General features: G+C 45.7%; 1 protein-coding gene across 1 annotated transcript in view; it reads right to left on the reverse strand.

The window, feature by feature from the left end:
• CSMD2 (CUB and Sushi multiple domains 2) overlaps positions 1 to 26,397 on the reverse strand; it is a 313,890-nt gene that overhangs the window by 96,470 nt on the left and 191,023 nt on the right. Inside the window, 12 exon segments of the mRNA XM_072885005.1 lie at positions 2,361 to 2,487; positions 3,837 to 4,028; positions 4,413 to 4,569; positions 6,246 to 6,415; positions 10,453 to 10,641; positions 12,758 to 12,973; positions 19,045 to 19,161; positions 19,373 to 19,561; positions 19,952 to 20,139; positions 20,905 to 21,043; positions 22,638 to 22,832; positions 25,092 to 25,418. Coding sequence (XP_072741106.1) covers positions 2,361 to 2,487; positions 3,837 to 4,028; positions 4,413 to 4,569; positions 6,246 to 6,415; positions 10,453 to 10,641; positions 12,758 to 12,973; positions 19,045 to 19,161; positions 19,373 to 19,561; positions 19,952 to 20,139; positions 20,905 to 21,043; positions 22,638 to 22,832; positions 25,092 to 25,418 — 2,206 coding nt within the window.

Raw genomic sequence — 26,397 nt, forward strand, 5'->3', positions numbered from 1 at the left:
TCACTGCTCTCAGCTGTGCAAGCAGTACTCGAAGGCAAGTTCCGTTCATTTTCCAGTACACCCTCCCACTTCTTCTTTCTCTCCCCAGAGTCTCACAGATAAGACAAGTCATTTTAGTTGTAATTTTATGTGCGTGTGCATGTGTGTGTTTGCACATGCACAAAATTAATCCTCTCTCAAAGTGCAACCTTTCAACTTTCATGGCAATGATGTACAGACTAATTTTTCTATCTTTCCTTCCCCTCGTTCTGTGCAGATACAGCTTTATTCAAAAAGCTTTGGTGATTAATTTTAATGTAAGTTATAAATGAGAGCTTTATACAATTGTATCATGCGTGAAGAGGATTATTTTTCCAATGGATTACCATAAAAATGAAGTTGCTGAAAATGTGCTCTCAGCTACCCAGAGATCATCTGTTCTGTTTGAGCTGCCAAATAAAGGAACAGAAGAATGGAGCTTTCATCTCTGATGAAAGGAAGGGTCACAAGGTATATTACCGTACTACTGCCTGGCATCAGTTCATTTCAGTCTCGGTGCCTTCCGAGCCTCTGGCTGGTCCTGCACACGCAAGCCTAGAGCCCCGCTCGTCTGAGCGCTCTTACAGAAGCAGAGAGGGATCACAGGTGTGAGTACAGTTCACTTGCTGAAGCAGTCTCTTACACTTTGGGTGGGGGGGGAGAGGGAGAAGAGGGGGTCTCATGGCTAATTTGTCCTATAAGAATCTTCGGATTCGTCAGAATCTTTTACAGGAGAATGAAAAAAACGAGGAGACTTCAACTGGAAGTTGCCTGTGCAGGAATTAAGCTGCATTGGCTATGCTCTTTCTCCTGTGTTCATACCAGAAACCATCCATTATTGAACCATACTGAGCTAATGGTGGGAATTTCTGCATTAAGTAAAAATTAAAATACTGGACCAGACCTATCTCCAGCATAAATCCATTGACTAAAAGCACCATAGAGCTCAACATGATTAACAGTCTCCACTGAAGAGATGATGAGTGCTGATGCAGCAAGGAAGCTACAGCGAAGACAAAAGGACACTGGCAAGGAAGGAGTGCAGGACTGGAACAGCAACGGGTCTCGGGTCAGCACAGAAACGGGGCTGACACACCAGCTAACAAGCACTAGAAATTATGATGGGAGATCATGGGAAAAGAAGATTATTGTTGAATAGACCTCATAATCTACATTTCTCCCCCTCAAGTCCCATCACTTGGCAAAAACTTTACTTGCCAATATACTTCAGTTTTCTGTCGAAGATGGCTTTAGCTGGACTAGAATATGTAGGTGCACACAGAGCAGTACTGCAATGGCTTGGGCAAACTTCAGCATGGGAACAGTGGTTAAGCAGCAGGGATCACAGATGAAGTACCACAGAGCAAGAAACTGCCTGGGTTCTGCTGGTGACTGCACTAACTTTATGAGCCAAATGTTCTCAATACCATGCTTACCAAACTGCTGAATTCACATAACTTATAAACAAATTACATTTCAAACAGCCATTTTCCAACAGCAAAGTGGCAACAGAACAAAAAGAGAAGTCAGAGGAGCAGGAGGAGAAAACAGTCCTGGGTCTCTGTACAGACCAGATGTTTAGAAACCACCTTAAGTCCTTCCTTTGGGAGGATAATTACACTGTATCTGTTCTATTTATTATTAAAACAATAAAACAATGCAATGAGAAGATGAAGGCTAAGAGCTGCGGTCTCAGTTTTCCAGCTGTCCACTCACATCTGGGGACCATCACACCTGACCGTTCATTCTCACAAAGGTAACGTGACAGAGCTCATCCCTTTCAGTGTTAGTTTACTCTGGCAGCATGAATGGGAGATGAACCAAACCCATAACTGCCTTCCATTTATCCTTTCCTGGGATGTGATCTTCCAAGCAATTTTATATATATGTCCTCATTTTAGTATTATGTCACTTGGACACACGTCAAACTTTGTTGGGAAATTAAACACTGATCTGGTGGAAAAGGTTTGTTTCTGAATACACCCCATTAAGGAGAGGGGTGAAAAGCACTTCCATTGTACATGCCGTAAAAACTCTTGGATGTTATTTTCATACTGTAATACCACAGGCAGCAATAGCAAATAATCTGGCTTCACCACCCATGGCACAATAGCTGTTACTGGCACAGGCCACCCAGGGCTAAAAAGCTTAAGAGAAAGGAGAAGCGATGGCGCTTCTGTCCAACCTGGCAAGGAGATAAAGCAGCCTTTGTTCCTTCATTTGGGACTCTCAAAGTGACAAGGCATTCTCTCTACTTGCCTCACATAATTATTGATCTACTTCTGGAAAAATAAGCTGTACATGGAAAGAAAAACAAGCTACAACAACCTGGCCCAACTCACCCTATTGTGCAACCAGCTTCTGCCTCTATTGTCCAAATACAATTCAGATTATGATCGTAGGGTGTTGGGTAGCCGGGAGACAGTATCCGTCCTGATGACTCTCCTTTGATAGTACCCCCACACTCAGCTGAAACAAACATATGGGTTAGCAAGAAGATTTATGACATATTACGGTTCTCACTTGGCAACAATGCAAATCTCATCCTACGAATACAACAGGGAGTATTTCTTGCCATTTAAAGAGATTCTTAAAGCCTACAAAACAAAGATAAAAGAGAGTCATTTAATTCAGCTAAAAAACTGAGTTATCAGACTAACTCTGCACTTCTGTGCGCATTCCTAACACCTGACATCCTGTCAAAGCTTCCCTCCACCTTTCTGACTTTGTAGTGAATAAAGGCAGAGCCTGCCAGCATCCTGCTTTACCTGATTCACACACGTGGGGTGAAAGAGCTCAATTCTTCTGCCTGTATCTGCCAAAAGTCTTAATGATTCAACAGCGTGATAAAATGAAGAAGCCAACGTATGTATCTGCTAAACGAACCTCAAAAGAACGTGAGGATTTTGAATACGTTTTCATAACGTATCCATTAAAATTCTGTAAGTTTCCACGTGCTCACACAGACACGACCATTCATATGTAATATATGTATAGCAAATAGGGTAAAGGTTAAGAAGATGTATAAATCACAGAAATTTCTCTTTTTACCTCAATAATCAAGGCTAAAATTCAGCAGAGAGTCACCACATAAAGAATGGTCCTAACTCATGGGAGAATACAGAGTGCCAATGTCTGAGCACATGACTTATAAACATGAAAGCAGCCTTCTGGTTGCTGAGATCTCTCAGAGGACTAAGTCTGTAAGAACTTCACCGTGTCCTGGAAACACTGGCTGATTATGAAGTTGTCAAGTAACAGACCAACAGCACTTCATTTAGATACACAAAACTTAATATCAGAATTTTCCAAGCAAGAAGACAACCTTCTGGAGAGCTACAGGTAAAAGGGAACTCAGGACTTTGCTAAGAAAAGACTGAGGGAATTAAAACGTCTGAGGATCTGGAATCAGATGTCATGTAACTCTCAAAGAAACATGACTGTCAAACGCCTGGACACACGTTGATGTCTGCCATTACCAGAAAGTGCCACTCTGTTTAACACGTTCAAGCGAAAGGACAAGGACTGGAAAAGCAGTAGTCTCCTTGCAGTGAAGCAAGAAACCTTGTCAAATCTCTGCTCAGGGCACAGTGTTCCATGGTAAGACTGCTTGTAGAAGCTGTGCAGAGACCAGTGCTGTCAATCTGAAGATGCCTTACACAGTATCCTTATCATGGTCTTTATTAATGCAGATGGGTGTTATCAATATTAGAGTTAATGTCATATGTATTAGCAAAGGAGGAAGAAAGGGCGTTCAGTGTGATGCCCACAAGCAAAGTACTTGTTAGAGGACGTTTTAAAAGCAAGAGTTGTCTCACCTACACAGGTTGGCAGGGGTTGATCCCAAGCTCTCCGCTCCCCGGTCAGGCAGACCAGCACCCTGCTGCCTCGCAGGCTATAGCCAGGGTCACAGCTAAAGGATACAGAGCTGCCAGCAAAGTGTCCCTCATCGCGGACCTTGTAGCCAAACTGCGGGATGCCAGGGTCCTCGCATTTAATGAGTTCAAAACCTGGAGCGGGAGAAACAGCATCTGTTTTCATCAGATATTTAACAGCCAGGAGATATTAACACAAGATCATATTAATATTTTCTTCTTAAAATCGTTTGCTGGAGAGAAAAACACCATATTGAAAATTAGTATTTTTTTAATTAATATTTGAACGAGATCCCAGAAATCTGGTATCTCAGCTTCAATCCAAAGTTTCTGTGTCACCACTGCCTCATTCACAACAGAAAAGGTTTGCCGGCATAATCATCTCCCCCACTCCAATTCCACTTCAGACTACAAGATCTTTATGGGAAGGACTGTTTCCTCTGGTCACGCAACTGTAACGCAAAAATACACCATTACACCTCAGATTCCCACTTCACAGGCACACGGGCCTAGACTTACTAGAAAACTGCAGCTCAAAGCCTTTACTTGTGTTCTCGCTGTTGGTGATGAACTCGAGCCACATGCTGCTGGAAGTGCTGTTTATGCTGGTGCCAAGCATTTCGGAGCGGGTAAAGGAGCCCAGCAGGCGAGCAGAGCTATTGCTGCCGTCATAGACCTGGGAGGAACAAGAAACACATACTGGAAAACGTATTTTGTTTGCTACTTCAGGGACCAAATCGTCCATGAGTACGAACAGGGACAGGTCCTTTGAAGCCAGTGAAATCATCCCAACTAGGAGTCTGCCTTGACGAGACTTCACGATGCTGCTCATCTGAGGAGCAGGATTCATACCCCGGAGGATTCGCATCCTTCTCCTTACACCTGAGCTTATACTTGCACTCAGGGCTGCGTTTTCTGAACGAAGCTCTCTTTCCAAAGGTGCAGCACAGCTACTGGGAAAAACATTTTCTCCCTACAGTGACTCACAGATGTGTCTTGACCCCGCTATTATTTAACAAAACTCAAAAGGTCTTTTTTCTTTCTTTTAGATAGCGTGATTCTCTATGAGGATAAAGAGCAACTTCTCACTAGTGGAGATTGACAGTAACTTTCCTCAGGAGCAGATGAGAAGTTGATGACAAACCTGTTGAGAGAACATTGTTTCTTTCACAAGTATATTCTTTGCATTAGCTGCAAATCTCTCTCTCTTTCCAGTCATTTGTGGGCTGAAAATATGTGTATTACACCTATCGCACGGTGCAGAAGTATGGCACTTAAATAAGGAGAGAGTTCTCTGGGAAGATGGCTTAGCACAGCAGCACACATCTTGTAATATTAATGCCTCCTACAAAACCATTTCTTTGTGGTTAATAGAAACTCAGCCTGGATTTGTCTCCTTCTATAGAGAGTCCTGAAACTTGTAAATATAGATTAATCTAAGGCTGAGTATGGGAATGCTGAAGAGGTTGAGTCTGGAGTTCCGCATTTAAATAAACCCCTTTTTGGGACAAATCAGCCTTGATTCTTAAAAACCACAAAAATAATGCCAAGAACCTCACGCTTCCTCATGTGTTAACAGTTTCCCCTGTACAACTATGCAGATAAGAACTGACGTTTAGCTACAAAGGAAGAACCCCTGGCATTCCAACAAATCTCTCAATCTCAGGGAAGACTTCACAGCAGAAGGTGCACTGATATGGCAAAGATATCTACATTTTTAATGGACACAGAATTTGTTTACGCATCCATTTGCAGACTGAAGCCTCAAATAATCAGCTAGGCTGAAGTGCAAAGGACACTCACTATTGCCTTAGTGCTGCTGCCAGAGACTGCTATGAGCTGGTGACATTCAGAGGTGCTGATTCCTGAAAATTACACAGTATGTTTTTAAGCGCAGCAAACTAACGCACAGCAGTGACAAACGCAGATCAGGCAGTGTCCCTGGGCTAGAAGATATTGTTTCACAGATGTATAGCATGTCTCGTGTCTTGCTCTAACGTTAGAGGGGATACACACAGACAACGTTCTAGCCCAGCTGCCCTGCCTGAAGTTCAGTCTGGTCCGTGGGAATTTTGCTGCTCTCTTCAACGCGGCCGTGCCAGTCACTTAACGACACAGCAGTGACTACGTGTTACAGCAGCCCTGTGAAGGGCTTCTTGGGGGATGTCAGTTCAATTCCTAGTATGAGACTCTTCCAGAGATTACCACTGCACTGTCAGCACTGCCTGGGCAGCATTCTCCAGAGATTAGTCTCGGCTAACTCCATTAAAATTTTAGAACATCACCTCCCTTTCAGATCTCGCTCTCATTAGCAGCACGGTAGTGCTTCATTGCTAGAGACAGAAGAATTACCTTGAGGACATCTCCTGCCTCCAGTTCAAAAGTCCTGGCTTTCAGCTGGATGCCCTTTCCTGGCTGGGTCTGGATGGAGTAGATGCACTCGTGGTTGTTGTTATAGTTTATTGGATAGTTGGGGGACAGCAGAACACCTTGAGTTCCAGTTACAGATGAACCACATTCAGCTATATAAAGACACAAAACCACATTTTAATAACCACATGTATATTCTAGCCATACAACACATGCAGGTGATTCCTCCAAATGGCCACAGATGCTCACTCCTTCCTATACCCATCTGCTAACACATCCATGGACTCTATTTCCAAGTGCAGTCAGTAAACAAAGCAATACTTAATAGCACTTCTATCACCATTAAACTTCAGGTGCCTTACAAGAAAGATTAATATCCTCTCCTTGTATGGATAGGGAAACTGAGTCACAGAAAGTCGGCGTGCTCAAAAGCTATCTTGGGACCCAATTCAGAAAAACATTCCAAAATCCCTGGAAAGCCATCACCTGCTCGAAACAGTGCCTGTGCTCATGTTCCTTCCTGATTAATGAACCAGAAGGAAAGTAAAAAAAAATAAATATTAGATTGCAATATTTAAAGTCTTTTCCATATTTATACAAAGCTCACTCTATACCTATATATAGTATATAAAAATCATGCTATTCATTCAACAGCCAACACAGCACACCACTGATTGCTGGTACCAATGTGTTGCAAGTGCCAGAGCTCTTTGTGCAGAAAGATACTTTGAAACTTCCAAATAATTACAAATGATAAAGCTATGTCTGAATTTCAGAATCTTCCCCAAATAATTTCCTGAAAGCTGAGGGCAAAATCTGACCTTATTTGTTGTTAATGCTGCCCTCAGCTCTCCAGTTCATCATTTGACAGTATTTTGAAGGACCTCTTGTCCCTTGCTCCCTGCACTTTTTTTCTTCCCAGCTTTGCAGCTAAGAATTACATCCATTCCCATTAGAAAAAGAGAGAAAACCAGAGATGCTTTTGACTCTCAGTTTCAGAAACTAGCTCAAATTTACATATCTTTGTTTCCTCCCAAAATGCCACTCAAAGAACCACAGTGGGCTCAGGTTTTTCTGTGGCATAGACAAAACTGACCCTTCCGGTTCAAAAAGACAGGGGCTGGGGACAGAGGAGACGCTGACGTGGGAATCCCTATATACCTCTTGCTCAGGGAACTGGAAGGGCCGGGGTAGTTAATGTTACTGCAATTGTTTCTCCCTTCCCTGAGATGAGTTTACATCCTATTGCAGGTTATAAACGGCCATGATTTTAGAAGGAAGGAAATCAGGAAGGAAGGAAATAAGGGAGTCCCTTCCCTGTTGTTATTCACTACCACCTGCAGTCCGTCCCTGTTCCATTATATTCTTCTAGTAAGACTTCTCTGCTCCTTCACCAGACCTGCTTCCTTTTCTACTCTGCATAGTGTAAACAGCATTTGATTTTGAGCCAAATTTGAATTTAGAAGATTTGTGTGACTCAAAGCTTGGCAGAATCATCCTCCTTAGAGAAGGAAGAGGATGGCGCTTTGGAGGTTTGACCTATCTTGGATGTCAGGAGATCACAGTTGAATGCTTCTGGAAAACAGCAACAACCATCCTTCACCTCTGTATTTTATGTATTTTAATTGCAAGCTTTTACGGACACAATCTCTCGCTCATACGAACATGCCACAGTGAGTATAACAGGACTGCTATGGGCATATCTTCACTACATGAAGTAGCGAACAGACATTCAAGTGCATCTGAGCGCGAGATGCAGCACTACTGTGGTAGCACTGAGCTCCACCAGAGCTCACGGGACAACGTGAAAATGAGCTCTTACCTGCTGTTATCACAGGCAGGAAGCAAAAGTCCACAACACTCACACACAGCTTGAGGCCCTACTTGCAAAACGGCATCCAAAGGCTGTCCTCCTTAGAGGACGCCTGCTGCCAGCAGTTGCTGCCTTGTCTGAGTGCCTGATTTCAGCTAGGACCCTTGCAGCCTGTTTGCTACATATATACACAATCCCTCAACACATGTAAATCTGCCTTGCAACCACCACGTGTTTAGGATTTTTCGTTACTCACTGATTAGCTCCCACATGAGCAAACCACGAGTCCTTGTTTTCTCGGCCTATTTACCCTGAAAGATTTTCAGCTGTAAAACACTGGCTCCCTGTTCCTTTGAGTCCTGGTGTTTTGCATGCATGGCTGGGGAGAGTCACTCCAACTTGCCCTGAAAACAGCTTTTCTGATTAGCTAGCTCTGCCTCGTCTCCATGAGTCCTTCGCAGCATACAAAGTTGCTGGAGCTGAGCAAAACCACCACGGTGCACGTGCAGCTTTCTGCACTGCCTCTGCCACCTCTGCTCACCCTCCAATAAAGCATGAGGGTTAAGTAAGGAAGCAGCAGCAGATAGACCGAGAGGAGGTACTTTGGAGGAGACTTTCTCCTCCTCTCTTGCCACGTATGAAAAGCAGGACATTCACTTTAGCACAGGTTACCCAGGGATGATGTTGGAGACATCACCGCTTGGGATCCGGTCTGAAGTAGCAGTCGGCGGGGAGCGTTCCTACCCTGGAGAGAGGGGTTGGCCAAAGGAACAAACTGCTCCCGTTCCTCTCCAGACCCATCTCTAGAACAGGAATTGAATACAGTGTCTGGGTTGTCTGGCAAAACCAGTTAAATCCCCTGCGATCTTAATGGACAAGTCTCCGATATCCATCTATACCCAGGGCGAGCACACAGATCTCGAGTGTGCAGCAGGGATGTTGTGGACAAAGCTGTCACCCTGCCACGACAGCGCTGTGCAAATCACCAGACAGAGAATTTGACCCATTATTATAAAACCAACACACTAATTCAAAGCCAGGTGCAGTAGGGAATTGGTAAATGGAAGCCAGTGTGTCCACTTAGTGATGATGTTTGAGGATCAAGTTTAAAGCTTTGTTACGCTTCTTTTTGATTTCTATTCCCCTGATTAGCGTTCTCTGCAACCTGATTATTATTCATGCCCTGAAGAGGCTGCTTGTCACAGCAGGATGATGCAACCCTGTGACCTAAGCATTAAGCAGGGCTGGGAAATGCATTCAGCATGACATGACTCAACAGACTGACAAAGCAGACTGGCTCTTGCTGGGATGCTCTCTTTGCAATGGCCCTCAAAGGTCACTAACACAGATCAGGAAAATCTACCTAGCAGGCTTTGCCAGAGTGCAAACAGGTAAGAGATCTGGTCTGCCTGATTTGAGTGAATCCTTCATGGCTCTGGGTGAGCCGGGCAGCAGCAGAGCACTCGGTAGTTTCCTACTTACTAAACTGTACAACAAAAAAATATGCTACATCTTTTTACAAAGGCCTGAAGCATCCTTCTTCCTTTCTGCTTTCTTGCTTTAGCACGCTGCTACTTTTGTTCTTTTACGCTAACCGTTACGCTTGGAGGGCACCGTGAGCTGGGCGGGGGGTGCTCTGCAGACCTTGCTAGACAAGACTGACCGGAGCCCATCTGCATCAGGGACGACAGCCAGAGACTAGCTCAGTGTTGCAGATGGATTTCTCCTCTCCTCTATCCTTAGATTTATTTATTAGTATAAATAATGGCTGGAGGGATTGCAAAAAGGACTTGCAATGATTAGGAGGAGAGGAAGGGAAAGGCGTAAGGTGTGAGGAACCCCTGGAGGATAAGGAAAAGGTAAAAGCCAGAGGGGGTTTCCCAGAGACATCCATACTAACGTGGAACTTGCATTGCTTAAGATCACCCACCCAGAAGCAGCTTTCACGTCTGGACTATTAAGTTTTACAACACTCACATTCAAAGGGAGGACGGCATTAAAACCATGCTGTTTTACAGAAACTATCCCAAACAGGATGATAGGTCTCCCACAGCTCGCGATTCATTTGCTTGTACGATCCCCGGGGCTCGACCGCAGCACTGTGGATGGGCTGCAGAGACACAGGGCTTCTGCTGGCGTGTGTGACCCAGTCTGCTACACACGTGGTGCGCTCCAACAGCCCTCTGCCTGTCCCTCCTGTCCCCACACAGAGGTGCAGGGCTGAAAGCTCATCCCAGCTCCCTCTCCCCCATCCCTGCACCAACCACCCTGCGAGCTGAAAGATGCCATCCTGGGGGATGCCACCCATCCCTGCCCACCAAAACGATCCAGCACAGCGCAACCAACCAAGCAAAATGAAAGCACATGACCACCTACCAACACACCTTGGCAGAGGCGAACTCCACACACGCCGTCTCCCCCCGAGGCAGGTGATGCGGGATGCACCCTCCAGCCGGTAGCCAGGGAAGCAGGAAAAGGTGAGGACGTCCCCCACTCCGAACTGCAGGCCCTTTCTGATGCTGTAGGCTGGGACCTCCGGCTCGTCACAGGGCTCCAGATCATACTCTACAGGGGACAAACGGACATTTACGGAACGGCAGGGTGACACCTCGTACTCCCCAGTGAGGGTACCCCAGTCCCTGAACACGAGGATGAGGAGAGAGCTCTGAGTTTTGATGCAGCTGCAGGAAGCATCCATGCAAGACGTACGTCCTGTTGGAGCCATGAAGACCAACTTGGGTTTCACTCTCAATATGCAGCCCCCAGGGTGTCGCCAGGATCTTGATTTAAACCAACTCAAAATACAACAGGTCTCATTTTCTGTTGCTGTTGTCGGACAAACAAGAAAGTGACCCCAGTGGTGACAAAACACAATGGGAATTTCTCATTTTCCTTCTGGTTTAGTCAAATGAAGATGAATTGATCCAGATGAGATTTCTGTTGCCTCTACATTACTAACCCTAAGACTGAATGAACGCAGCATCCTGCTTGGGGAACGCAAGAGAACATTTACGCTGCTGCTAAATGAAAGGTCATGTAGCATTATGGCTAATAGCCAAATGTACGTCTTTGACCACAGAACATTTTGAAGGAAACCTGTTTTGAGGGTTATTTTTTGAAAAATAACAGACCTGGAAAGTACATAGTACGTACATATATATCTAAAGGAAGCTAAAAATATAATTGACTCCCATTTTCATTTTCCAAGAAAGAAGTCCCCAAACCATTAAAAATAATAGTAATAATTAGATAATTTGAGGCAATTTTTTAAGGCAAAAAGCCATTTTCCCCCCATCAAAATGAAAGTTATTGGAAACTTTCTGACTAGTTTGCACAGAGTCTCATACGCAAATCCCTGACTTCAGAGGCCAGAACAAAGGTATCGGGAACCAGTTCTCTCAGTGCAGCAGGTTTTATCTGCATCTATGGCAACAGCCCTGCCTTTCAGAGACAGCGAGCACATCAGCACCGAGCTCCACAATAAAACCGGTCACTTCTCTTCCACGCCAGCAGGCTGAATCTGCAGCTGTTGCCCTCAGGACTAAAACATATGCTGAGATACAGAAAAGAACAGCAGCAATATGATAAGCTTTTGTCCAGTAACTGATTGTTTTACAGAACAGTTTGTCGGGGCACTCAGGCAGTAAAGATTACATTTTCTGAAATGCATGCACAGGCAAACGCTTCGGCAGCCGTTTGTAGGACTTCAGGTTAAAGGACACAGTTAAACACCTTGCGCACTTCAACTGGAGATTACCCACACAAAGCGATTATTTACAAGTGCGATGATCTGTTCGGCACAGGCAAATGTGCCCTTATTTGAGTCTCTCTCCAATAGCAGCATGCACATGCTACTTTTCATTGACAACTCCTGAAAATCTGGAATTTCATTTGAAGAAGCCAGTATTTTGTAGAATCACAAACAGCTGAAGCCTGCATCAGAAGGTGCTTGCACACAGCCAGATCTTCACCGGCACAGCAGGGGCAAGAAGGGTTGCTGCAGTGAGCAAAATCCCGCAACCCTTGATACCCTGCTATGTGGCCCAGGAGGTCTGCTTACATCTGCTGTTACAGCAGATCATTAGAGGCAGCCCAGCAAGAGAAAATACTGTTTCCACTTCCCCTGCAATGCCAGTGGGCTCATGGAAATGTGGTCTAGGCTGCAGGTGGCACGTGTTACATCTAGGACAGGCTGAAGCCAGCTGCAGAGGCTGGGTCACTGGATGAGCATCCAAGTGGAGCAATGAACCAAAGGAAAAAAGAGAGACCAGACGGACAATGGGAGCAAGCAGCTCTGCCTTGCTCCTTATCCAAGAAGTCCAGATTGCTCAACGTTGCCTTCCAAAAGATCCCATCTGTCCCAGCTTCCCATGTTGGAAATGGAAATGCTGTACCTACTGCAGTGATTTTCCTCTGATAAACAGAGAAGGCAGGCATCTGGAGGAAAGAGGGCTGAGCATACCCCAAGAAAACGCAAGCTGAAACTCCATAAACAGAGCAGAAAAGATGACCGCGTGAGGAGGGAGAAGGCACCAAAGATTTACTGGGGTAATAAGAGATGTGACCGTCAGTGACGCAAATCACGTGCACTGCATCAACAGAAAATGATTCCCAACCAAGAGTTGCAGAAAAATGGGAAGGAAAGAGAAAGAATTAAGTCTTTGTCCACCCCTCTTCTTACCTGAGAAAGTGATGTTGAAACCCTCATAGGACATGGAGAAGTCTGAGATGAAGCGAATTTGAGCAGAGAAGTTTCCAAAGAGCCCTGCACTAAGCGGGGCAGGGAGCCGAGAGCCTGTTAGTTGCTTCAGTGGCTGAGCAAAGCTGGTATTTTCAGTGATGAGGAGGTAGTCATGGCCGTTCTCCAAGTGAAAGGTATGAAAGGTGAAGAACACACCTGCAGGGGAGGAAAAACAGAGATGGCTTCAGTCAGCAGCATTCATATGGCACCCCTTCGTCCCAGAGCCAAAGCCCCTCTCCTCTCCCTGGGACACCACCAGTATTGGCTCCCTGTTTCCCAGTAAGTAGCAGCCCAACTGAGACGAAAAAGCACACAGAAAAAATGAAATAGATGAAAAAAGTAAAACAAGGGTACAGTACAAGGCCGAGAACAGAGAACGGCCGTTAAGATCTTCGATCCCCGTGCCTTTGTAACACAGGAACAGAGACAACACAGGCTCACTCGAGGGACGGATCAGCAGCAGAAAGGACCGAGCCTGGCAGCTTAGAGGAGTATTTTATTTGAAAAGTGTTGACCTTTAGATGGGTAGCAAGAACAGCAAAAGCTGTAGTTGTGAGGACTTGAAAACAACAAAAACAAGTTATGTTCTGGAAGGAATTCATACCTAGAAAAACAGGACTTAAGCCAAGTATCAAGGTCAGAGAGGCTTTTCCAGAAGATAAAGTATGCCAGCAGCGTCACTGCGGAGACTTCGTATACCTGCCTTTGCTGGGACTGAATGCTGGCTCCCGGAGGCTGGAGGACAACAGGAGCGATCACACGTGGACAAACCTGTTTCCTCAGCCATACACGGCTCGTAAGCCGTTCACGTGTATCTCCCAACTGTGTGCTATGTCATGCTAAGTCATGCAGCCACGTTCCCTTCCAGCAGCACAGCGGTGTGGCCAGCAGCACCCCAGCACCTTGTTCCAGGGCCCAGCCCAGCCCTGTCCTGCTGGGAGGGGGGTGGCTGCTGTCCCTTCCCTGCTCATGACCCACTCCCAGGACCCGCTGTCCCCTCCAAGGCACGCGGTGGGAAGCACGTGTGCAGCCACTGCAGATTTTGGCAGGGCACGCAGAGTCGGGGTGGATGGCCCAGGTCTTGCCAGCCGTAGCAACGCAGCCGTAGCAGATCTTAGAAGCGAAGAGAATCCTACACTTTTATCCACATTATATTGACAAAAATAAAAAACACGACAGATCCAGCTACAGAAAGAACAGACAAACACAGGAAAACTATTTTGTCTCTTCTTCCAAATTCAATTTCAACAATTTGAAACATTTTGGTGAGAAGGCTGTGACCTTGCTGCATTTGTAAATGAACAGGAAAGGAGTAATGGATTACTTAAAGTATCCTTCACACCTACAGACACAAAATAGTAAGTACTTCAGGCTTTCGCAAAAGCCTCCAGCTAGGTGATTTTTCATGCTGGAATTCAAATGCAATTAGAAACACTTATTCTCTGGAAAATAATTCCATCTTTGAAAAACAAAAAATGGCAGCGACAGCTTTCAGAGAGCAAAGCAAGGCAGGATCTTATATCAGAAACCCCGTCACATTACTGTCACACAAAGTTAGCAAGCTAAAGCAATGCCTAGCAATAAAAAAGCCTCTTTGCATTTATACAGCTTCTTTCATCCAAAGATCTTCACACACTTTCTGAGCACCAAGGGGCAGGCTCCTGAGCCCCCGCTCATGCTGAATTGGGCTTTATACTCCTCATAGCCCCACGGAACTCGACAGGGCTATTTGCAGAGAAGCAGACTCCGCCATGCAAACACAAGTGCTGTAATCTGCTCTTCATTAGTCACGGTTAGATCCCTACCTCCTCACACGCATCAGGAGTGCCCAGTGGCACGACCAAGTTATTTCATTTAAGCCAATGATTAACAACGCAGAGAATGCCAGCCTGGTGAGACCCAAGGGCTGTCTTGCTCTGCATCCCATCTCTGCCAAAGCACAGCATCAGCTGATTCAAAAGCAAGCACAGGAAATCTGTAAATAAGGATCAGAGGAATAATCTCCTCCTTGCTCCCCATTCCCCATTAATTTCTGGAGATCAGGATGAGACCAACCTAGAGATTGATTAAAGCTCTGGAGCATGAGATTTAATATCCATCCCAACAGTTTTTTTGTCAGCATCAAATTGTAAGTCTGAATATTCCATTTATCCCTATGTCTATCCAATTTCGTTTTGAAGGTTTACTGGTCACATGCCAGCAGTTTCCTTCCAAGAAATGAAGGACAGAGAGGCTGGTAACCAATACAAAGCCTTTCCCAGGGAAATCACTGGATGGGGAAGAAGCAGGGCTCACAGGGTCATCTCACCTGCCCTGTTCTCTCCCCATCTGTATCCCTGCCACGCAGCTCATCGCACCTTGCTAACCTTCAGTGTCCCAGGCAGAAGTATTTGTGCGACTCGCTGCTTAGTGATGACTGAAAGGGGTCTCGACTTTGACAATTCCTTCCTTACATCCAGGTAAATATCACATGGAGCCTGGCAGAAAATTTTCAGTTCCACTGTTCCCCCCGCAGAAGTCCACAAAAGTAGGAAACGTCTAACAGTTTCCAAATGTTTATTACTCTTACCAGCAGTACAGTCAATTGAAAATAGGTATGACCTGTTTTGATCTGAAAACTTGGTGAGATGCAGTGAATATAAAATGTCTTAAGTTTTCGCTGTTTATCAACTGAGAGCAAATTTCTACCCTCGCCTTTACAAAACCCAATCTAAGGAACAGAAATAATGTCACTCCATCGAAATCAACACAGCACCAGAGAAACAAAAGCGTAATACAGTCCCCAGAACGGGGAGGACAGCCCCTGACTCCAGGTCTTTTAAGATAACAACTCCAATCACAGGGCACGAGGCCTCTCCAGTAGCAGAGCCAGTTAAGGGCTGTGTAACTGTAGCCATAAGGGCTAATTACAAACTCATTTTAAAGGATTTGTGGCTCTGATTAAACCTTTGCTCTGGTCTGAAATTTACTGTGGCACAAAATGTCTCTGCAAATGCAGGGTTTTTTTCCCATTCTCTGTAACAGAAACAACAAAACAAATTATAGGGAAAAGAAATCACTTTGAAGTTCTCAGATTAAAAATAATAGTCTCTCTTTAAGCATTTAAATACCTTTAAAATTAAGCGGCTTTTAAACTCAAATTGTACAGCTCATGAGTCCATAAAGTAAATCAGCGTCTGCAGTCACATAAAAATAACTATTATAACAACCAACTTGTTTCAATTAGGGGACTCGTGTGTGCTGGCCACGTGCGAGATGTTCATAAAAATCTGGGAGTGAATAACTTGAGACCAGCTTTTATGATGCAGATCATCCCTGCTCGGTCACTGGCTTGGCAGGGAATAGTCCGGTGGAGCGGGAGGCACAAGCCTCCGGGAACTGAAAGACTATTTTATGGGAACTGAAAGACTTCCCAGGCCTGGGACAGCGGCAGGGCTGCAAGCCCAAGCAGTAAGGCCTTAGTAGAAGTGGGTGTGGGAAACGTAAAACTAGAACAAGAAAAATCAGGTACAACGGCAAACACTTAAGTCATGTAAATATATCCCCTGCTCGCAGCAGAACTGTTACAGCTTCTGGGTTCAGCAAGCACCAAATTTACCCTGTGATCACTGATGCACCCAGTGGTCTCCAAGAAGAGGGAACTGAAAGGCAAGGACAAAGCGCAGAGAGAAGACTTTGCACTGCAAGTGCACTGCCGGTGAAGTTAGCCGAGAATGGGGTTCAGTTACGCCTTTTCTTAAAGCCTGTTCTGTTCTCCAAGGACTCAATTCATTCCATTTCAGCAGCTCCTGCTCTGACTCAGGATCACACTGTTCCACTGCTCTTCACTGAAGAATGAGAAGAAACGTTGCAGGAATGCTGAAAAGAGCTGGGAGAAGCTTGTTGCAATGCATTACACAGCAGTTTAACACAGCGACAGCTGGGAAAGTAGATCCCTAAGAAAGACAGAATATTGTTGCAGGGGAAAGGATGCGTGCGTACGTAGGTGTATGTATGTGTACGCACACTCCCACCAACACAGCCCAGCATCTAAACACACCTCAACATCTTCCACAAAACATTAGAGAAAAGGACATCTATCTTTGTTCATCTCCTTGCATTGCACTGGTAAATAAACGACTCGCCTGAACTACAGGGACGAGGAAGGAGAGGTTTTCCTGACATGTGACTTGGCTATATGCCAGCTTATTATTACTGCACAACGTCCTCTATCTATCCTCTCCTCTCGCCCTAACCTCTAACTGGATTTGGAGATTTCCTGCATCCAAGCAGCTGCCTGGGTGAAGCTTTCCTAGCCCAGAAAGCTCCACAAGAAGGGTGATTCCGCCTGGGGCGAAGCCCGGCCGCTGGCAGCCGCAGCCCGCTGCCCTGCACGCAGAAGGGCACCTGCGCAAAGAGAGGGATCCCACCGAACGCTGCAGTTTATTTCTAACGAGCTCCTGGAGAACAACCTTGAAGGAAGGATACCAGCAGTGGGTAAGGAGAGGGATGAAAATACCAAACAGAACACGGTATGAACGTGCTCCTTTCATTGGTATAGAGGAGTCTCTTACTTTAAACACTCAACTTCTTTCCTCAGAATCTTATCCCCGCTTTTCCAGCACAACCTGATAGGTAAGAAGAGCTGAAACTCTTGTCAAAGGCCTGGAGACCTATACATTTTCACTACAACTAGCTAGATTTACAGAGCAGCTCACGGTCTGATTTTCTAATATTCATTACCTGCAACTAAGGCTAGAATTTCTGAAGAAGCTCATAGGCTTCAGACCACTAAAGCTAGGACCAGCCTTCCAGAGAGCTCAATATCCAGCTTCCCCTAGTGCGCCACACATGCTCCGGTTCAAGATGGTCAGATCCAGGGCTGGATTCTTTGGATGATCCTGAACTGCATCACACTGAACTGCTGTAGGTGATGTGCTGTTTCCTGTACTACTGAAGTGGCCACAGCAGGATCTTCTACAGGACAGGGGACAAAAAGCCCCTAGACTTGTCTAGGCATACCTCCTTTGCCTTTGAAAATGCACCATGTTTTTTGAGCCTTGCTTAGCTTGGTCAGAAGACTTTCTTCTGATGTTGGCATAAAAGCACACAGGCCACCAGAGCTGCACTTGCTCATATAAAAGAGCATCAGTTTGCTGTGTTGTGCTTAGCTTAGCTACAGGATAATGCAGCGTCTCATCGGAGAGCTGAATCCAAGGCAGAGTGGATTAATGAAGAGTGGATTGCTGCTACTCAACAGAATACTTTTCACAGCATGTGATGGTTCCCTTAATGCACTGTGCTGTTCATTGACAAGTTTATTTGCTGTAATACAAATGGTTTTTGCAAAATTGGCTCATGATAGCTCCCGTCGTGCTGATATCCGGTACGATGAGACGGTTATATAAGAGTGCATAAAGTTACATAAAGGGTTTATACCCTTTTGTGCTTACGCCAGGCAGATACTGACTGGATCAGGAGAAATTACCTCCTGCCCTTGTACATAAAACTGGCTATCTAATCATTGATGATACATTTTGTTGAAATTTTCCTCCAAGACAAAAGATTAGCCCGTGCTTCGCAGGAGATTGGACTAAATAGATCTGTGCTTTGCCTCTATGCTGGCAATACTCCTAGCTAGTGGGGAAACGAGAGCTGCAGAACTAGGGCAGAGCTGGGAACCGAGAGCCTGAGTTCTGTCCCATGTCTGGAAATGATTTACTACAAGCTTCCACTTCGCCATCTGTAAAATGTTATATAGATAGCGATCCAGCACTGCAAAAAAAAAAAAAGCTGAAAGTACTATCGAGTACCAAACACTACTGCAGCAGTGTCAGTGTCAGCTCGCCCTTCCTCCGTGTGGCGTTACTGGCAATACCAGGTATCCAAATACCAGCTAACTTCCCAGACGATACCGCCACAAAGGTCTGAAACCAAAGATAATGCCTGGCACAGGCTCTCGGATCTGGGGGTTTGATACGGGACCATCTTTCCCTCTTAATCCTCTCTACCTTAAAGGGATTAAGAGATGTGACACCAAAAACCTTTGCATCTTGAGCGCACCAAAAACCTCTGCACAATGTTTGAGTGGAGGCAAGAATGGCAACCGGCTGAGCACATGGGTACCCATCATCACTGCCTCGGAGACAAACTCTTGGTTTACACTTGGTTTACAAACTCTTGCCTCCCCCACTGACCACCATCCTCCAGTCCATCTCTAGAACCACTCTAAACTAAAGGTTTCTCACCTTTTCCATGTGATGTTTCTATTGTCCACGTGCAGTTCAAGTTATTGGGATAAAAATCAGGGAAGCCTGGGGATAAGATGGTACCACTGGAACCACGAATGTAACCTCCACATAGAGCTGCAAAAAAGAAGAATTGAAGAATTCAAAACCCATCATCAGCTGGAAGAATATCAGTTCTTCTGAATGTCAAAACAAAGCCCAACCCATCAAAATCAGACAAAATACACAAATCAAATGTCACTGTGAACTTCACGATTGCTGCTTTGCTTTTGCAGTAGATCTGCAATGGTTTGCCATCTCCTGCAGATGTTATTTCCGCAGCCCTTACCCTCACAGCTGGGCAGCGGCCGGCTCCACTGGAAGTTTGGCTCACACTCCAGGGCTTCGTTGTCACTCAGGGTGTAGCCTGAATCGCAGCTGAACGTCACCAGTGCTCCCACGTAGAAATCGTTCCCATGGCGCTGGCCATTTACTGGGATCCCCGGATCCAAGCAGTGGTCTGACTGGAGCTTCACAGCTGTGGCAAACAAACCCACTCGTGTCAGACCCCTCAGTGGCTGCAGAGCCTGCTGCAAGGGCAGCGATTAGCCTGGGGGAAAGTTCAACTCCTCCTATGAACTCAAAGTCCTACTGATTACCCCCAAAGTAAGAGGATGAAACGGACAGAGGAACTCAACTCTGCCTCCTAAAATCAGTAATATTCTGTAGATGGTAAAATAAAAAACTTTAAACAACCAAGACGGTCAAAAAGCAGAAGCTGCTACTTCACTTGCAGTAGCTTCGCATTCTCCAATCACCGTAACAGTGCTAACGGCCTGGCAAAGGGCAGAAGCGAGTCCAATGGGCCTCTGATTGAGTCCATTGTGCTGCTGGAGAGCGCGTAATTACCTGAATAACTTGCACTTACTTTCATATCGGATCTGAAAGCCTATGTCAGAGTGGCTTTTGTCAGTGGTGAAGAGGAGGTAGAGGTAGTTGCTGGTGCTGATGAGGAACTGGGGCACCTGAGTCCCATCATAGACCCCTATCAACGGGGAAGAATAGGACCGGCCATCTCGCACTTCCAGGGTGTCATAATTCACCTCTGTCTTAAATCTGAAAGGGACACAAGAATATGTCTGTGAAAAACCAGCGAGGCTAATTTTTCGTCGTTGCAGTCCTGAATGTACTCTAATGACCAGAAGGCAGCACAGCCCGCGGGGCAGTACGTGGGTCCGTTTCTACTGCCTGACCTTCAGCTGGCCGAGCATCTTACTGAGAACACGTCGCTCCCCTCCTACGCATTTTGGTTTCTTTCTGATCCTTCACCTGCTTCATCTGCTGACGCTGAACAGTCTTTGCAGCAACAAGCATCTTACGCTACATGAACAATCACTTCTCAGACATACAGGCCCAGGTTCAAGAAAGCAAAGCCCTCCTCAAGCAGGGAAATCCAGGGCAAGTCAAGAGACTCGGCACACCTGCATCAGGGCAAGATCCTCACCGCTGCTTCTCCCCGGCACGCTGAGCACGTGGGAGCTCAGCCTCTGAAAACGTGTCCTACGTGCATCTAAAATAGCACTGCAAATTAGCAGGAGTTAGTCAAAACAAGAGGGGGGAAAAAAAACCCACCATTTTCCACCTTTTTTTCTTGAATGTTAGGTGAATTTTAATGTCTTGTCAGGAGTTAATTTTAAAAAAAAAAAAAAAAAAGGAGAGAGGAAAAAAAAAAGAGAGAGAGAGAAAGAGAGAACCTCACTGCCAAACACAGCGCTGAGCAGTTTGTTCCCTTTTCCTCTGGGGGTGGCTACAACTCAGCACTGCTGGAACCACCGAAAACAACCGCGAGGAGGAAACTTTTGAGAAGTCCAGGGTGAGCACCTGTCAAACGTGATCTTGATGGGGTAGCCCGGCTGGGCCTCTATGACCCACGCGCAGCTCAGGGAATCCTTGTAGAAGCCAGGCCAGCCGGGGGACAGGATGGTTCCGCTGGGCGACGTCAAGTGGCCCCCGCATGGTGCTGGGGACAAGGAAAATGACACAATTCAGGTGAAGAGCACCACGGAAGCTGTGGCGTGATCGGACGTATCCCTTCCTGCCAGGCAGTATTGTCCTGCCACGCAATAGCTTTCATACATTATTGTTTCTCACGTGTTAAAAATAATCAGAACCAGACGAAATAACACCACTAGCTGGTAAGAAATTGCATTTTCAGCTTAAACTGAAGATGTAGCAGCCTGCTGCTGTATCTGTGGGAGTCAGTTGCCTGACCTTGTGCAGCGGCTCTAAGGGGACAGGGTATAATAATAATTATTAGATATCAAACCAGAGAAAGCTGCAAGGTCAGTTTGCATTTCAGTAGCTGCAGGTGCCAGAAAATCTTTCATATCTGTGGTAATTGAGTCATGTCTTTTCTACCACAAGGGACAGCACAAGACTATGGCATTTATTCGACATTGTGGTCCCTTGTGCCATCAGCAGAAGCTGAAGGCATATTATCTTTTCCGGAAAAAGGACACCGGATCTGATGGACCAGAGGTACAAAATCCTGTAGCCCTAAACAACTGCAATGCATTGTCCTCTAAAAAAAAATTTAAAAAATCACACGGAATGGAAAGTATGTCTGTTCCCGTGAGTTTGCGTTCCCCCTGCTCAGCACTTTGCAGGATTCATCACCAGTGGTTTCTTCGTGTCCCGCTGAGTTAAGCCACTGGTGCTGGTCACGCACGTCTCGCATGGCAGTGCGACCATGTTACCCTCACAGCCTTCGGGAGCTCCCACGGGGCAGACCAAGGCTGCCGTCCCACGATGCTCACTGCCAGCTGAGTCCTCGTGGACCAAGGGGACCCTGCTCCTCCAGAGCAGCTGCTGAAGCACCAACCCAGGGCCAACCGTGGTGCGAGCTTTGCGCAAGGGCTACAAAACGTCACATTTGATATGACCTTAAATGCCTATCTAAGTCTAGGCCTAAAACCTTCACTGCTGATCTGAAGGACGCCAGATGAAAGTCAATTGATCTCAACTGGATCCTAATTAATTATTTTTGAACAAGAGGCTCCTTTCTGCCCCAAAGCTACATAATCACAGGACTTCTATCCATCTTTCAACTCTTTTTTAGGTCTTTTTCTTTCCCATTAGTTTTTTACTTTTAGTCATCAGTAAATCAAAGCTTTTTATTATTGTTATTAGAAAAACACCAGTTCTAACAGGAACTGAGCCAATAAAAATAATCCCCATTACTCATTTCACAAAAAATTAGAAAACAAACTGAGTTCAGTGCTCAGTGATTGTTGGACTGGCACTTCCTCCCAAGCAAACTCTTCTGTGCAGACAACGCCTTCCAGAGCTGTGTAAAACCACAGCCATAACTGAGAAGCTGAGGGTCAGAACTGAAGTCCAATAGTCCTTCAGCTCTCAACAACAAATGCCTCTGCCTATATGATGGCAAAAGGCCTCCCACAAGGTCAGCACCGTATACGTTCGCTGTGGGTTATCTGACTGGGACCCTGGCAGACAGAGCTGTTATCCTTTTTCCTGAAAGGCTGCATACACCGGAGGATCGTTCTCCCTCCAAGGTGCTCGCACAGACTAGTAGGAAAGATGATAAAATTCACCTTCGCATCTGAGCACCGCATTGTTCCAGACCACATTTCCTTCCTTCAAGATGCAGGTGATAGTTTCTGAGCCATGGGTCCTAATGAAGCCCTCATCGCAAAGGAAGGACACGGAGCTGCCAAGCTGGAGGCTGTCACCAAATCGCTTTCCGTTCACAGGCACGCCAGGGTCAGGGCATTCGTTATGCCTAAACGCTAAGAGGGAAAGATAAGAGAATAGTGAGTAACTTGTTTTCCTCCATCTCTGTCCAATTCAAAAATAAGTATGTTGGACCACAAACTTAGAAATTAAACCATAGTTTCATGTCTTTCCTATGGAGACAAGAGCACTTGAGCTTGCCCCTGGGCAGCAGACCTTCCTCACAGGGAAGACCAAACAGCATGGACTTGAACTTGGCCCGCTATCATCCCAGCAAAGCTACGGTGTTCTGCACAGATGAGTCAGTCTGTGGCAGAAGTCACGTCACCACCTCTTCCCTACACTGCTAAGAGACCCAAGTGTGTGTTCCCACAGTTCAACTTTTCATCTAGTCAAAGTGGCTTAAATTTTTCTGTTCCCTGTCTCTACTGCAAGTATTCATTTGCAACCTGAGAGAGGAAGGATGAGATTAAAACCTTTTGCATCCAAGAGGTTCTGAGATACAGGGGCTAGAAAAGAGCATGCAAAACCAAACTATCTTCTTAGCAATCTTTCAGATATAAAAATGCACAAATACTCAAAACAGAGAAAGATTTTTAAAAACTCTGAAAGTACCCCAGTGCAGGCATCTGCACAGAGGGGACGTACGTTAACAGTTAATGAGAAACAACAAAAGCTTTAAGGCCCTGTGGTTAAAAGTAAGGGTCCTCTCAGCCTGTTCTGTGATTGACTGCCAGAGAGTCCCCGACCTTGCTTGTCATCATAACTAGGATAAAATGAAAGACACACAGCAATTACCCTTCTAGGTGTTGCAAAGTTGCACGTGGAATTGCACAGACACATAGCTCTGCTTAAAGGCCTGCCCTTTTCCAGCAGTTAAAAACTAGGCCAGCCAACTAATCAGAAAGTAAATCTATAGCCTTAATTCCCCATTAAGCACATTATTATGTACTATAGCTTCATATGCTGGGAGGTGGTGTTCAGAGATGGGCAACATATGAAAGATTAAAGCCTCCAGATTAATTACACACACATGCTTTTAGTATCTGTAACGCACTTGTCCAAATTCAGATGAGCTCTGGATTTCCTACAGAGCTTCGTTACTCTTATAATACCTTGTTATGTACACTGCTAAAGGGGAAAACACAGCCTGAACCTGTTCCTTGTGCTCTTGTATCTCTCCCTTGCAGCAATAGGTTGTCTCCCCTCTCATACCCAAACGGAAGGAAAGGATGGTAAGGTGTCTGAGGAAGACTCAGGAGCTCCCTTTCGGTAGTTCACGCAGTCAGGATAGATTAACTCATGCATACTTGAGTCATTTACAACAATAAAAAATGTGGCTTAAAAATGTCTTCATACAGGGGACAGCCACAGCTCCCAACACGGCTATGTCATACGCTGGAGATGCACACTGGAGGACAGCACTAGCGTTTCTGGATGAGGTGTCTCCCCACTTGCAGGATCTAGGACTCAGTCCCGGGTGTGTGATACTACCGTACACAAGCTACTTCATCTGATGAGCCTTCAGCCTGCTGTAGTGTGGCAAATGATTTCTTAAGACCTCTGGTTTTTTTTTTTTAAATAGAGGATTTGCAATCATAGCCAGAAAGGCTATTAATTTAGCTGTGCCGCTAAAGGCTATTATAACAAACTCATTTATCAGTTCTGCTGAATAGGTTTAATAACGCTCTTTAGAAAATTATAGGACAATACGAGGATAAAATTACCATAGCATTCATTTGAGATTTGAAGACTGGACTTAGGTGAAGCCCCATATATCTGGGGAAGTTTCAATGCTTTACATTATAAGACATTGCTACATGTTTTCCTTTATCTTCAAAGTCTTGCATGCTTTTCAGCGTCAGCAAACGATGACAGTATCGACTGATGAACACAACCATCCGAGATCTAGTAAGCCCTCCCGATCTGCCCCAAGCTGTCCACAAAGCGTTGTCTCACCTCAGCGATCAGAATGGAGGCACAGAGAGAGAGCAGAAAGCCCACCTCGCACAGCAAGCTGCAGGCTGATGGGAGAACAGAAACCCTGGCTGCTCCACGGACAGATAATCCAGGGCCAAACTATTTCTCTGACCACTGGACAACACTTAAACTTCACAGCCAGAAAGAACTTGTGCAATCAGCCCTAAGCTTGAAACCCATCCTCAATTATCCAACTGCAAATCTGAAGTAATCCCCAATTTTCAGACTTACTCTGGATTTGCAATAGTTTTAGTGAGATCAAACTCTTGCCCATTAGTCCCTAACAGGAGTCGAGAGCTTGAAATGAAAACCAGAAGGAAGGATCAGGCACTTACTGGTGAAGGTTATGTTGAAGCCCCGCTTCTCCATGGAGTGGTCGGTCTGGAACTCCAGCCTGGCTACGTGACCGCTGCTGGTCAGAGAGGAGGGGATCTGGTTTCCTGAGAAGGTCCCCAGCACCGGAGATTCAGCAGTCCCACCATCCTTCACGGCTAGGAAATCAAACTGAGGCTCCACATCAAAATCATTGAAAGCCAAGTGAATTCGGCTCTCGGGTTTAGCTATAATTAACCAAACACAGTGCAAGCTGCTTCCATATTCTTCGGGGTAATTTGGTGACAGCACAATCCCAGATGGGGTGGTGAAGTTGAAAAAGCAGGAAACTGCAATAAGAAATCACCATCAATCATGCAGCACGGCGCTCCTACAAGCTGCTCTGTCCTGTTTCCCCCTCCCCCTTTATCCCTTGAGCTGGGCGATTCCTGCAAATTCCCAATTGCTTTGCTTCTCAGAGATGATTAAAGAAAGGAAGGGCTCAGTGCTCCATTCACTGCTAGATGTCAGTGATTTATTTGCACGGGGAAGAAGTGACTTCAAAGTAGTCTCCAAGTCCTGGTGCTGGTTGATTTTCAATTTTCCAGCCTAGCACAGTACTGCCCCTTTTTTCAATAGTGCGCTTCCTTACATTTATGTAGGCTTTGTGCCACGCACAGCGGAGCACGGGTTTCTTTTACTGCAGGAAGAAAATGTCACTCAGCCAGGCAGGGATTTGGTATTTTGCAGGTGAATTCTCCTGCACATCCCTGAGAGGAAACCTACACAGAAATCAAACGTGTGACTACAGCTAGCGCAAAATAAAGTTAACGTTAAACGAGTTAGACCTCGTAGCAACGTCTTCTGTTGTGGCCACAACTCAGCACAACTGACAAAACCTGAGGTAAGGACTCAATTCAGCTGCTAGCCCGTACAGACCTCCAGGCTCCGCTGCTGCTATCTGTACCCAAGCTTTTTAGAATAAAGTGCTGGGTGAACTGCAGATGCACTTCGGAGCGCAGTGCAGACTTTTCAGGATTTGCTTAAAAATCTGCACTTTTACTTTACCTCTCTGTTTCCTAAAGGCAATTTTCACCCATGCTCCTCAACAGACGTAACTGCACCCAGGCAGCCCCACTGCCTTTAGACAAACTCCTCGCATTCAGGCCATCCCCATCCTGTATTAAATATTTGTACCATACAGCAATAAACTGACAACTCCTTTGAGAAGGAGCTGTGAGTCAATTTGCCTTTGTCTATCTCCTTGGGCAGCTGCTGACACCTGTGCCAAATAGCGCTGAAAAATGGAGGCTGCTGTTTGGTTTTGGG

This window comes from Ciconia boyciana, chromosome 21 (genome assembly GCF_034638445.1).
Source record: "Ciconia boyciana chromosome 21, ASM3463844v1, whole genome shotgun sequence".
NCBI classification, from domain to species: Eukaryota; Metazoa; Chordata; class Aves; order Ciconiiformes; family Ciconiidae; genus Ciconia; species Ciconia boyciana.